At 31.4% G+C, this 14305-nt stretch overlaps 1 protein-coding gene across 1 annotated transcript; it reads left to right on the top strand.

Moving 5' to 3' along the window:
* The first annotated feature begins 117 nt into the window (after positions 1 to 117).
* On the top strand, positions 118 to 1658 carry LOC134264862 (uncharacterized). The gene is made up of 4 exons (XM_062747128.1): positions 118 to 244; positions 571 to 635; positions 712 to 843; positions 954 to 1658. Exons 1-4 carry the CDS (start codon positions 159 to 161, stop codon positions 1301 to 1303), a joined length of 633 nt encoding a protein of 210 aa, XP_062603112.1. The 5' UTR covers positions 118 to 158; the 3' UTR covers positions 1304 to 1658.
* The last annotated feature ends 12647 nt before the right edge of the window (positions 1659 to 14305 follow it).

Below are 14305 nucleotides of genomic sequence, written 5' to 3'. Positions count from 1 at the left end.
TTATAGAGACATCAGAATAATGAATGCAATTGCATAACTTTCAATAAGATAGGGGTATTTTAGATGATATACTTATAAGGAAATTTGAAGATCGTTTTGACTTTTCATTACAGCTTTTTTGGTAAAGGGGCAGTTGTAGAAGTCAGATAGCTGCAAATATGAAGAATATGAATATTCAACGTACCTTTATACGCATACTGATTTTATTTTGTTCAAATACTTGGCTATATGCAAAAATTTGCAAGTAAGCATATTTCTTACAAATGGAATAATTAAATATTTTAGAAGAAAGTTGTGTCAGGTATTCTAACATCAATCTACGAACATAGTCTTAAATAATACATGTATTTTAGTATATGTCTGCATGATAATTATTTCCCACATATACATTTTAGCACATAATGTAACTTCATTATAATTTAATTGAGTATTTCCTGTAATATCGTGTATAGTTTGAACATTTATGTCCACAAACATGTTTAACTTTGCTTGGAAAGGATAAATTACATTTAATGTTTATTTTCCTGATTGCTTTAATATATGTATATATGAAAATAGCATGCCTTTCAGGGAACAAGGAATAACCAAATGCTGTTCGAATTACTTTTTTAACACCACGACAAATCAATGTCAAAGTAAGCAAGTTTTCAAAAGTGAAATATTAAGCTTAATTTTTTTCAACATTTTACTGATACCCGATTTCTTTACCAGTTTGTCCTAGGGGATATTTTGATAGAAACTGTAGCAAGAAATGTTTTCTGGGTTTGTTTGGAAAGGAATGCATTAATCGGTGTCCAACTGAATGCAACAATACTTGCAATTTCATCACTGGGATATGTCCAAGTATATATTAATCTTTCAATAATTTAAAATAAAATCAATTGATTGAAATCATTAATGAACATAAAGAAGGTATATTATATAAAAAAAAAACACAATAATTATATTTTTAGGAAATAGCAGTGGAATTGCAGAAAACGAAACATCAACAACAGTAAAGTCATCATTAGTAGGAAGAAGTTCATATAATTTTATGAACAGGTCTAATTTATTGACATTAAGCAGGGAATCCAGCACAATGCTTACAGTGTATGAACCTCAAACAGTAAACATGAAAACATTCAAATATGGACAACAAAGTCATAAATCTAATACAGGTAGCATTATTTTATATATAGGAGTAACAGCTGTAGTGATTTTACTTTTCAAACTGTTAGCAAATGTTATGAAATACTGTAAAAGTTGGAAGACAGATAATTCAGAAAAAGAGAGAAATTGTAATCCATATATAGATCTGCCATAATACGAAACAATAGAATTATCAAATATGACGCAAGATTTTACGGTGCTATTCAGGCAAACTAATACTTCATAAAAGATTACCTATCTATTCTTTCGAATGATACAGAAACAAAGAATTCCTTTTAAAGAAATTACAGAGCATTATGATATGCATTGAAATAAGTTTGTTGAGTTTTCTTCACTCAGTACATTTTTTTTTCGTGACTGTGTACATCACCTTGGAAATTTCTAGCAATCTGAGTTTTGTACCTTATTCATATATTTGTATATAGATTTGTTGAGATTGAACTTGTGTGACCTATCATGTTTCCCAAACTAACAAAATATATTTTGAGTACGTTTTTATTTTTGAAATGGGACAAGTTTTCATGAAAAAATTGGTTAAACCTTTTAGAAAACATTATTGTATAGATAAATATAGTGACTACTCTCAAGCTTTTTCAACAGGGTTCAAATTACTCAAACTGCAAAAAAAAAAGTAATAAAACTTCCACGTTCTTGTATATTCCAAGTCAATTTTTTAAACGATTTTCTTCCTTTTCAACGGGATACGTAAGTGTTCAAGAATACTAGAATTCCTCGCAAAAATAGCTTCACTGAACTGGTACAAAAGTTGCTGACTGAAATTATTACATTCTTTAATTTGAGATCGAAAGCGACATTGTACGTGGATGTTGGCAATGTGATTTCATGTAATATTATGTGATTTGAAAAGCATTTTTTTAAGTCATCATAACGTTAAATTCTAATGTAATTGTTTTGTCAAACACACCCTGATTGGCTAATGCATCGATGTTTAAGCCGAAAAACGAGCATTAACAAGAGTGAAAGCGTTACATTGTGAGTACACAATAGAGCGACGCAAAAACACAAAGCTCCATGACATATTTCATATAATGAAACTCAACAAAATGAGACGTAAACAACAAAAAAAAAAAATGCATGAATTGCATTAGAATGGGAATAACTAATCTCCTAATTTGGTATTTGCAACCGTTAATGCTGATTTAACGGTCGCAAACATCCGTTTTACCGGTTCTGCTAACGCGTAAAACTCTGTTTTCGACCGTTAAACAGCATTAACGGTCGCAAATACCAAATTAGAAGATAATTATTCCCTAATTTATAGTTTATCTCAAATGAACTCAGTGCGATGCGAAATTTCCTTGTAATCAATTACACGTAAATGCTGACAGTCCACAATACTACATGTATATGCATTTATTCGTGAAGAATAGGATTTATGTATTAATCTGTGTCGTGCATTTTGTATTAGCCACGAGTGACTTGCTTTTCGAAATACATATTATCTATAATTTTCCCCCGTAGGAAAGGGAAATTCCGAATGAAATATTTTGGAATAGAAAGAAAAAATGCGAGTTTGATTACTATGTAACTTAATGATTATCTGTATTTTAAAGTAAATCCACCAAGAAAATACTCCAAAGTGGTTAAGATGTCCTGGAAGATTTATGAATTTGTAAGTGCATGATAAACAAGCCGTGCATTACGTCAAGTTTGAGCAAATAGTTCAGTCAGCCTCATTGGCGAAACAATCGGGAAAATACGCAAATCAGAAAAATAATTAATTTCTCTTAACTTCTGTTTCTGCCTTTCTAGCCATGACGTCAGTGAAACATACTTCTATATGCATATGAAAAATGAACATTTTTTTTAATCACATCAGGTATGTGGGCGATTACGTTACGAATTATGAATGAAAGAATATAAAGTAAAACGTTTTCAAAGGATTTGATAATATATTAAACTCTCAAGATCCAACATACAATATATTATCACCTGCACACGGTGTTTATGTCTCTCATTTGACTTGATTTGCCAGAGGATGATCTATAGATTCACAATTTCTAAAACAGGATAGATAATTATCAAACAGTTGTTCGAACAAGGACATCAGCGGTTTCGTTTAATGCCATTATTTTGTTAGTGTTATTGTGGATACAATGACCATGTCAGCAAAATAAGCAAGTGCAATTTAATAATGAGTCAAATGCTGACTGTAGTTTTTCAGATTGACTGTAGGTTTATTAGTTGAAAGGGAATTTTCCGAATTGTCGACTGATTTCCCCGTTCTTTCCTGATCATGACGGGGAACACATGGCGTTTGCGACCGGTCGGTAGGAGATGATCACTCCCCAATAGAACCTGATCTCACCTCTGATGTTTTGGAAGTCCCTGTTTTCTCGGCCTCTAATTTGTATTGTTAAATGGACTTTTGAGTTTTGAGGCTATTCTTTGTCTCAGTGTGTTCCATTTTACATTTAAAAAAAAATTGTGGGAAAAAAATTGATCTGATTAATGTGGGTCCACACTGAAGCATAACGATGTAGACATACATTGTTAAAAATTACGCACGCATAATTCATTTTTGCTAAACTTACATTTAGTAACGAGAAAGTCTTACACACATATAGACCCAAAGAATTTACTTTTACACTTACTTTTTGATTATTTCAAAGTGTTTCTTGAGCAATTGATAACTCTTAAAGGCCAAAAGGGTGGATAACAAGTCCCTGAAAAAGCCATATACATGTAATACAATAAAGTTATTACACAGAAATAAGAAAGAGTTTTTAAAAAGTAAAGAGCTAGCACACATAATGGGAAATAATCACATTAATATATTGTAGATTATATAAAATTTTTATATATTTTCAGAAGTCTTAAGTAACTGGTATGAAATGAATTGATGAAGTTGCTTACATTTCTATATTTTTTTTAAAGACGTAACTATGTGAAAGTTCACGATTTTGTTTTTATGGGCTAATAAGGATACACATCGACTAAACTCTTGGTGACCTAGAAAAGGTATTCCTTGATAAAGCTTAAGTGGTATCAGCGTAGCTGTGTGCGGGTGGAAGAGGGTCTTAATCATAACTTATTTTGGTTTTCAATCTAAATGAATATAACAACCGCAAAAGTTTTGAGAGGAGACTGTACTGCACATCTATTTTGATCCTCGCATACATTACAGGAATCCTTTTTGAGTACATCCAAAACATGGGCCTAACAATTTTGGTTAATTTAAATAATGAGACATTCATTTTTTTCGATAAACAAATACATGCACTCGGTGACATTGATCACTAATTCAAATAACACTATAAATAGATTATGATATAATTCACAAATGTTTTTATACCCTGACTTAAAATAAAAAAAAAACAGAATTATCGGATAAAGTGAAAAAAGCTCGGATTTTTACATGCGAAACAAATTATTGTCAATTAGTTAGAACGATAGAAGAAAAATGATAACTTATATCTAACAACATAGTACATGTCCAGTTATAACAAACAAGTCAGTGTATATTCAAGCAATTCTTTTTTTTTTTTTTTTTTTTTTTGCTTGAGGTTAAAGCTGGTTATCAAAAATACTTCAATTTAAAGCCCAGAGTTGTATTAAACTAGGTAGTTTACAGAAAAAGGTGAAAATGTAGGGATTTATATAAAAAAGATATCAGTCAGGGCGTACACCTGAAAGAATGAAGCATTTTAAATCAACCGATGCCTTTATTACTTCTTCTTATATCTGAATGCCGAGTTTTTAAAATCACACTGTTGGAATTAAAATGGTTTCTATGCATAAAAATTATCACAGATATCCACTTAATTTTGCTATAAAAATATTTTCCAGTAATTGTGAATAAAGTACATTTTAACGTTTTAATACAGATTTAAATCAGCGTAGTGTATGTACAGCATTTAAAAATAAAATGGACAAAAATAAGAACAGAAAAAAGGGAGAAAAGTCGTTCTTATTAATGTTTTTAAGCGAAGCTTAAAGCTTAAAAAGTTATTCCACTTACTCCCAACAAAATATGCGGGCTCCTGTACACCAATAAAGAGTGAAGAATCGTCAATTTACTCCATTAGATAATGACTGGGGTCATTTGTCAAATCCCCCAAAAATATCATTTTCCTCTAAAAAGTATCTATATTTTGAAAAAGATATTTAAAAAGGATATATTATGATAGGGGTAAAAGTACGAAGAAAATGCCTTGAGAAAATATCTACACTTTGTTTGTGTTAGGTAAGGTCTAATGTTGAAATTCTATAGAAATTTGTTAAAAAGATAAGAAGGAGATTGAGATCACAAACAGTATTCAATACCAAAGTCTATAAAACAATACAAAATAGGAGCAAAGCAACACGAACCTCCGAAACAACAGAGGTGGGATCAGGTGCCATGGAGGTGTGAGCATCACCTGCTGACCGGTCACACCCGCCGTGTGTACTCCTTGTCATGATCGAAAAAAACGGAAAAATCCGTCGTCAATTCAGTGTGTAAATAATGGACTAACAATTGGTATAAAAAAAGTCAGTTAGCATTTGACTCAATGATAAATTGTATTTGCTGACAAGAGGTCATTGTATCGACCATAGAACTTACGAAAAGATTACTTTAAACCAGACCGCTGATGTTCTTGTTTCATCAACTTGCTTGTCAATAATTTACCTCGTTTTAGAAATTGTTCATACGTAGAGCACGCTCTTGCGTATTGAATCAGCTAAGATATATAAACTTCGTATGCAGGTGATGAAGGTATATTGCTGCATAAGTAAAGGAAGTTGACGATAGAAACGTTTAATTCATCACCTTTATGACATAACTTGGTTGTAAGATTACCATAAAGGTCTTTTTCAAGTAAAATCTCAAAGTTGAAACAGATGTGTCAGACTCTGTGGTGTCTTTTATCTTTAATTCACCAGGATTTATCGTATCGACATAGGAATGGAAATTACTATTGTTAATTGGCAATACGTCGTCGATATATCTAAATGTCGAGTTGAAGGCCACAGAAAGTGTTTTCTTCTTTTCAAGCATTAGATTTTGCACAAATTCTGCTTCATATGAATTTAAAAATAGGTCTGCTAATAACGGAGCGCAATTGGTACCCATGGGAATTCCAATAGATTATTTGAATACCTCGTCTCCGAAATCCATATAGACATTGTCAATCAGAAACTCAAGCATTCCAATAGATTATTTGAATACCTCGTCTCCGAAATCCATATAGACATTGTCAATCAGAAACTCAAGCATTTCTTTGTTGTCAGCTTCAGAATACTTATGTGTGCAATCAGAATGTGTTTTAACAAAATAATTTTGCAAATGATCAATGACTAGGTAAGTAAATTTACGAATTCCATTTTTATTGAAAAAGCAGCTGTCAATGATATCAAAAAGCCAGGACTTTAATTTATCGTGGAGAATGGTTGTGTATAAAATTGAAATGTCGTAAGTTTTTAAGCTGTTGATTTTGGTAAAATCTTGTGATTTCAAGTTGTCCAAAAGTTTTTGAGTATCCACATCTGATTCACACAACTTCTTGAATATATTGTTGCATGCACAGTACTCTTGAAGTTTTTCCTTCTTTACTTTCAATAGAGGCTTGGTTGAACATTTACTGGAACCCACAACGTATCTGTTATTTGCAAGGATTTTTCTGAAGTTTCGGAATTCAGTATATATAGGGTATAGTTCAAATTCCTTTTTGCTCTTTGGGATATTAAAAATATTTAAACTGACATATAATTTTAAAGAATATCTTCCTTAGAAAGGGAAGTATGAGTATATGTATGATTACCCCTTGTAGAATTAAATCCAAGTTCTTCTACAATACAATTTGTATAATGAGCCTTACAAACGAAGACAGTCAATGTTGTTTTTTCTGCTTTGTCGACAGGGACCAGTACATGTACGTACTGATCATGTAATCTATCTTATTTATATTTTCACTTCTGGATTAATGAGCAAAAAAGGAAAAATGTTTTCATATTGCCCTCAATAATTTAATACGCGACTTTAACATGGATCTGATACATTAAATCCACTTTGACAAGGTGTCAAAGTCTTCTCTTTAATATCTGGCCCATCGTCTGGAGTAATTTTCAACAGTATCCATCATATATATGAAATTCCGACTCCTGTTGGAGGATCGGGATTCCCAATATTTAGGTCCTTTTAAAATTAGTGATCTAAGGTCCTCATTATCAACCATATTTACGTCACCTGTAATTACGTGTCCAACACGACTATAGTTATAGAGCAAGAAAGAACATGAACACGATGGATGATAATGCTTTAAATACTCGGTATCCTGGCCATGTAATGTTTTTTGTAATTGAAAAGTTTGGAAGAAATAGTCGATGTAAATTTGCAGGAAATACAAGGAGTAGTCTTTAACTTGAAATATGGTGGAATACAAGACTGGACCCTTTTGTGATTAAGAATATTAATTATATTAACTGCGTCAATACCTTTATTGGCATATTGAAATTTAAGGAAAAGACGGATTATTTTAGCAGCTATTTCTTCTGTAAAACATGCGGGTTTAAAAAGAAATGAAGATAATTCGTAGAATATTTACTTGAACTTAGTATGTGCATTTGTTATATTAAATAAACAGAAAATAAAGATATTCATACAAATGAAAGCAATCAGATATAAATGATTTTGACAGGGTAACTGAATTCAAAGTGTTTGTCGATGATTCAAAATCAATGGGGTATCGCTGTGAGTTCGATCACCGAACGCGAGAGACGTACATGTATATTTAATTTCGAAAAAGATAAGAAATCTGCTTTAACTGCTTTCGGTATATGTGATAAAACTGGCAGGTCTTTCAATTGAAATTTAAAATCGATGATCAGTGTCATAGCAGACTTTAAAATGATTGAAAGATTCCTCTCTTCTCTGAGTGTCGAATAAAGCTAAATTCGAACGATTTTACCGAAATCAACAGCCTAAAAACTTCCGACTTTTCAACTTTATACAAAACAATTCCCCACGATAAATTAAAGTCCAGGCTTTTTTATTTCATTGTTAGCTGTTTTTTTCAATAAAAACTACACTCGTAAATTTACTTACCTGGTCGTTGGTAATTTGCAGAATTCTTTTCTTGAAATACATTCTTATTGCACACACAAATACTTTGAAGTTGACATCAAGAATATGCTTGAGTTTGTGATTGACAATATCTGTGTGTATTTTGGAGACCAGGTCTTTCAACAATCCATTGGTACCAATTGCACTCCTGTATTAGCAGACCTATTTTTGTGTCATATGAAGCAGAATTTGTGCAAAATCTTATGCGTGAAAAGAAGAAAGCACTTGTGGTGGCCTTCAACTCGACATTTAGATATATCCACGACGTATTGTAAATTAACAATGGTAATTTTTATACCCCCCGCTTGAAAAGTGGGGGTATATAGTAATCGGTATTTCCGTCCGTCCGTCCGTCTGTCCGTCTGTACGTCCGTCCGTCCGTCCGTCTGTCCGTCCGTCTGTTACGCTTTGGGGTACCCATCTCTTATCCGCAACTCCTCTCATACCACTGAATGAAATTTGATGAAACTTTCACAGAATCTTTATTACATGTTGCCATTGTGCACCTCCTATTTTACTTTTTGATCCGACACATATTTTGGGTTTCCCGGCCACAGGAAAACATGGACTTTTTCACCAGTTATAACCATATGGGAGGCGGGGGGTATCATTTAGTGAGCTCATCGCTCACAGTACCTCTAGTTATTCCTACTGCGATACGATATATCCTGGTGAGGTTGAGATAAAAAGGTACCACTGAGTCTTACAAATCTGTTTCATACTTGGATATTTTACTTGAAAAAGACGTTACCGGTAATCTAACATCCAAGCTATGTAATGATAAACTTGATGACTTTAACTCTTCTATCGTCACATTTCCTTAATTATGCAGCAATATACTTTTATCACCTGCATGCGGAGTGTATCTATCTCATTTGATTCGATACGCAAGAGCATGCTATACGTATTAACAATTTCTAAAATGAGGTAAATTATTGATATGCAAGTTGATGAAACAAGAATATCAGCAGTCTCGTTTAAAGTCATCTTTTCGTAAGTTCTATGATCGATACAATGTACGACGTTTTTCATACTAATTGTTAGCCCATTATTTATGCATTGAATTGACAACGGATTTTTTTTCGTTATTTCCCGATATTGAAAAGGAGCACACAGCGGGTGTGACCGGTCAACAGGGGATGCTCACTGATCCATGGCAGATGATCCCACCTCTGATGTTTTGAAGATTCGTATTTGCTCTGCTCCTGTTTTGTATTGTTTTATGGTCTTTAAGACTAAATACTTCTTTGTTATCTCCATTTCCGTATTTTTAGATGCAAGTTTTTAAGCAATTGATGAAACAGATCTATATTATTTGCATATATCCCCGTTTTATATGATTTATACTGTATTGTGTTTTGTGTTATTAAAACTAAAGCATAGGATATGTTATTTCCCTAAAAAAGACAAAAGTTTGACTGTACTCTAACATAACGTAGAAAGTACTTATAACTAGATAGACACTTATCACAGATGTTCAGTCGGAAAGTTAGATGCATATGATAGACTTTTATGTTTGCGGGAATCACTTGTTTTCAGAAGGAAGTTCCTAGAAAATGTATCTGATTTAATGTTTCTGATTTTAATTATTAAAACAATATATTTTGTTACATTGCTTTTCTGTTGTACAATTTAGTAATATTACCTTGTGATAGGTTACTTGTGATGCATGAAGACATTTTTTTATGGAATTGATTTAAAACACTGAAAAGGAAAATCACACAGAATCCAGACCTGATTTTTTTTTTCATTTTAAATTAATAATTCTATTTGATAAGTCCATGAGTCTGATATGTGTTTAACAGAAAATATATGAAACATTCCAATTAACCTTCTTGTCACAAGCCTGCTTCAGTTAATTAGTGTGATTGAACTTCAGATATGCTCTTTCGTATCGAATCAGCTGGGAAACATCACCAAACGCAGATGATAAGTGTATGTTGCTTGAAACATAGAGGATGGTTGCGATAGAAATGTTGAAGTCATCATGTTTATCTTAAAGCTCAATTGTTGTCATTCATCAGTACGTTTCATATATCCATCTATATCTAATTAATTCCGCATTATTGAATGCTGTCCATTATCCATTTGTTGATTTTCTTTTTATTTTGGAAAATATTTTTCTAGAGATTATATATTTACCTTAACAATATTTAAAATCAGCTTTAGAGAGTGCTATGAACTTATTGTATTTAAAGTTGGCTCACTGTACTGGTTATACTGAATTTATGTACTGTGATAGTTCTCCAGTACTCTCAATATTTAGATGAGATAACAATACAGTCGTCCGATATGTTTAAATACATGTATCATATACAAGGTTAATAATATTAATGTTTACAAGAAAATATGGTAAAGGACTTACAAATAGCAGTATCATATAAAAATTCGTTTAAAAATATTTAAGAACACAATTTCGAATCATATAATTACATTTCATCAGACATAGACTATACGTTGTCTTATGTTTTGTACACACCAATATCTCAATCAAAGAAAAAAAATCCACAATATATATGTAGACATATGCAATGCGTTGAACTATTTCTTTTATGTTAAAGGGTATCCATTTCTAAATGAAACTTAAGAGTAGGTTTAAAAAACTTAATAAACAGTTCCTTATATAGTTTAATTAAGAATAAAAAAAAAAATAATTACATTTTATAACTGTATAAAAAGTTATATATAATAATTTATAATAACTTTCTACAGCTGTATAATACAATGTAAGATAAAAATCCAAAATAATATACGTGTACAAATTCCATAGAAACACACATAAAACTGTTTCAAATTCGAAATATTTTCATGATAAATCCTTTTATATTCAGCACTTCTTTCACTGTTCCGTAAGAAAGTTGTGGTCAATTTGTTCATAAAGTGTAGTGACTTTAACATCTGTCTGGGATTGAGACCTTCCTTTGAAACTGAAAACAAGCTGGAGAGGAATCATCACCAGGAATATTACAATGAACAATGATCGAAGATCCCGTCCCAATTACGATCCATTTAACAAATAAGTAAGCATTTTAAGGCTGTGAGTTAAAATTTTTTTATTTACCCGTATTGACATATATCTGATTTCATCTTCATATTATGAGAAAGTAATTACTCTCTTAATAACAACAAATACATGTCTGTAAACAGAGCTTTAACAAGGACACAGGGAAATTCTGGAGAGTTAGGATTAGGTTCATTGGATGTGAAAGCATACCTGTTGTCACACACACTGTGGGCCCAACGTAACTGATAAAGAAGACGGAATACTCCAAAGTCAAAGACCTTACGATTGATTTATAACTAGACACTGATTATATAGAAAATGCTCGGTACGAATCAATTCTTTATAATCTCAAACATTCTTTTCACAAGTGCAAATTAATTCCATTCCCAACAAATAAAAGTTGATTTTTCCTGGCTAACTTTTCTAAAAACATAACCCTAATTTTGATATTAACGTAGGTGATGGCACCAAAGCAACTACATGTATTGTTAAGAGGTCGAAGGAATAAAATTTAAATATTGACTCAAACAGTACTTTGAAGACGCTTTAGTCATTGTTAGGAAGACATAGTTATTCTAACTTTAACTATGTTCGGATAGGTAACAAATAAGAAGATAATTCGCAAAACCTCATCTTCTTTGGTTTTATCAATATTCATTGAGCACTTATTTTCAAGGATTTCTTTGTTCAGCAGATCCACAAATTCAAATGTTCATTGAATGAATAAATATGATGTTCATTTGTATAGGCAATGCTTTTGTCCACGAAATTACGTATCCTCGAAAATGTCTGTTTCACAAAATCCACGAAAATTGATGCCAATGAAAATTGATGAAACCACAATATTATCTTCAGGATGGTAATAAACAATTTTGTTACTTTTCACACTGCTCATATCCACCGCCTTTGAACGTTGTATTACTTGAACTTGAAAATTACCTCTTATTATCATTTTTGAATATTGTATAAAATACAAAATTTTACTGCTAGAAATATTATTCGTCATTTTACTCAATGTATAACTATTTCACGTCATTAATGTTGTTCTTAAACTTCTGTGTTCTTGTCAAATACAATTTACTTTTTTTTCTTTAAAGCAGATATCAATTTTAAAGAGCAAACCAACTTTGCATTTGTTATAGAAAGTAAAAAAAAAGTTTTATTTCAGAATGTCATTAGTTAGGGAATGCTTTACAAGACTACATGCGTAAAAGAAAAAAAATACATTCATAAGGTTGTCATCTAAGTTTGAGTCTTTGTACGTTGAAAGTCGGTTTTCTATAAAGGAATTCCCTGCCTTAATACCTCATCCCACATCTACAGTTTTCAGGGGTCTGTGTTTATATCAACTAAACAGATCTGTAATCTTTAAAGAGTTTTTAGAGATCAAAAACTGCTTGATATTTGCATACTTTTCAGTTAGTTAAGTTTAAAACTGTTTTACTGGTTGATTCATACATGAAAAGAGAAACAATCAAAGAGACATGAGTTAAAATATTTTAAATTTAAAATTGGCGTCGGTACCATAATGTTTGATTTTTTTTTTTTTGCCAATACCTTTCAGCATGTTAATTAAACCTTGACAGGATCCATTCACAGCATTGCATATGTTTTTGGAGCAATTACAGTCATTCTGACAGCCTATGCCAAAGGTTCCTAGTGGACATGTTTCATTGCAGTTGATTCCGCGAAAACCTGCCTCACACTCTATTCCAGAGTTGTACATAGTATAAGGAAACCGTATCAATCTTTATCATGTACAAGTATTTTTATATTATTAGTAAAAAAATTCCTCTTTTAAATTTCATTAGAATAAGTATTATGTTAAATTCCTACAAGGAACGCTTACCATATACAAATATTTCAAATTATTATTCAATCATTTTATTATTTTTTTTCATGAAGTTCAAACAGTTTTATGTTAAAGTCCTACGACATTTGAGAACAACCTGCTCATATTTTAGACGTTCAAAAAATATTTCAACATTGCTTAAACCATAACTTAAAATAACACTTCATAGAATTAGACATACCTTTACAGGTCTGAGTTGTATTATCAAAGTATTCCCCATTACAGCATGGAATCTTTAACATCCGCCTTTATACAAAAATACTCAGTTATCCAATAATTACTAAAATGCAAAAAATAACAAAAAAATATCAAAGAACAGTTTTCTCCATAACTTTCACCAACTATCCCCATAAGATGAAAAAATAAAACAGCCATCTAAGATATTATGCATTCATAAATGTTCTCTATGATATTTTGATTCTCATTTCATGTAACTCCACGAAGTTTCGTTTTGCAAAATTGATATGACACGCACTAACTTTCATGTTGAAAAAGAACACCTTTTCCAATGAAGTTATACAGAACCATCAAACATGTACATGTATAAATGTTGTACTTTAGAAGCAGTTTTTTATATTCATGTTGACAGAGTAACAATATTTAAATCTGTTTTAGAGTAAAATATATCTTTTTGAATTATTTCAAGAAAATATTGATCATTATCAAAGTACTTTCTTTTGAGTGCTAATCATATCTGCAAGTTTTTAGACCTTTGTTGCAATTGTGATCTTTTTATCATATTGCATCTTTGCTTAAAATTTCTTTTTAAAAGCTCGAATTAATAGTTTTAATTTTTTAAACATCTCTTTCAACAATATTCAACTCAAATTTAGACACCCTCACAGGGCTGTGAATTTAAATGCATTATGATTTAACATATATTCCTACAAAAATGGCGGCGTTTACATTCGCAATTCGATCTATATATTTATAGGGAAAATAAAGTACAATGTAGTTTATAAATAGAAATTGGAATTTCGGTAGTTATTATTTGTAACATTTTTGATCATTTGACATTTCATTTGTCACGTTATTTTATTGTCGTCTACTGTGTAATCAAATCTGAATCAGTTGAAACAAGATGGGTCGAAAAGGGAAGGAGTTGAACGGTTAAAAGATAATTCACTGCTCAATAACTGGTTTTAAACCTTTCCAGTGTATACTTTGACATTTCCATAAAAACAGAATTCGAGATAGAACGTATTTTAGATAAAAGCATCCATTCAGTTGATGA

Source organism: Saccostrea cucullata, unplaced genomic scaffold (assembly GCF_032062105.1).
Source record: "Saccostrea cucullata isolate Sc308-1 unplaced genomic scaffold, CSIRO_AGI_Scuc_v1 ctg389, whole genome shotgun sequence".
Lineage (NCBI taxonomy): Eukaryota > Metazoa > Mollusca > Bivalvia > Ostreida > Ostreidae > Saccostrea > Saccostrea cuccullata.
The sequence above is the reverse complement of the archived record's forward strand: the minus strand, read 5'-3'. Positions and strand labels throughout refer to the sequence as shown.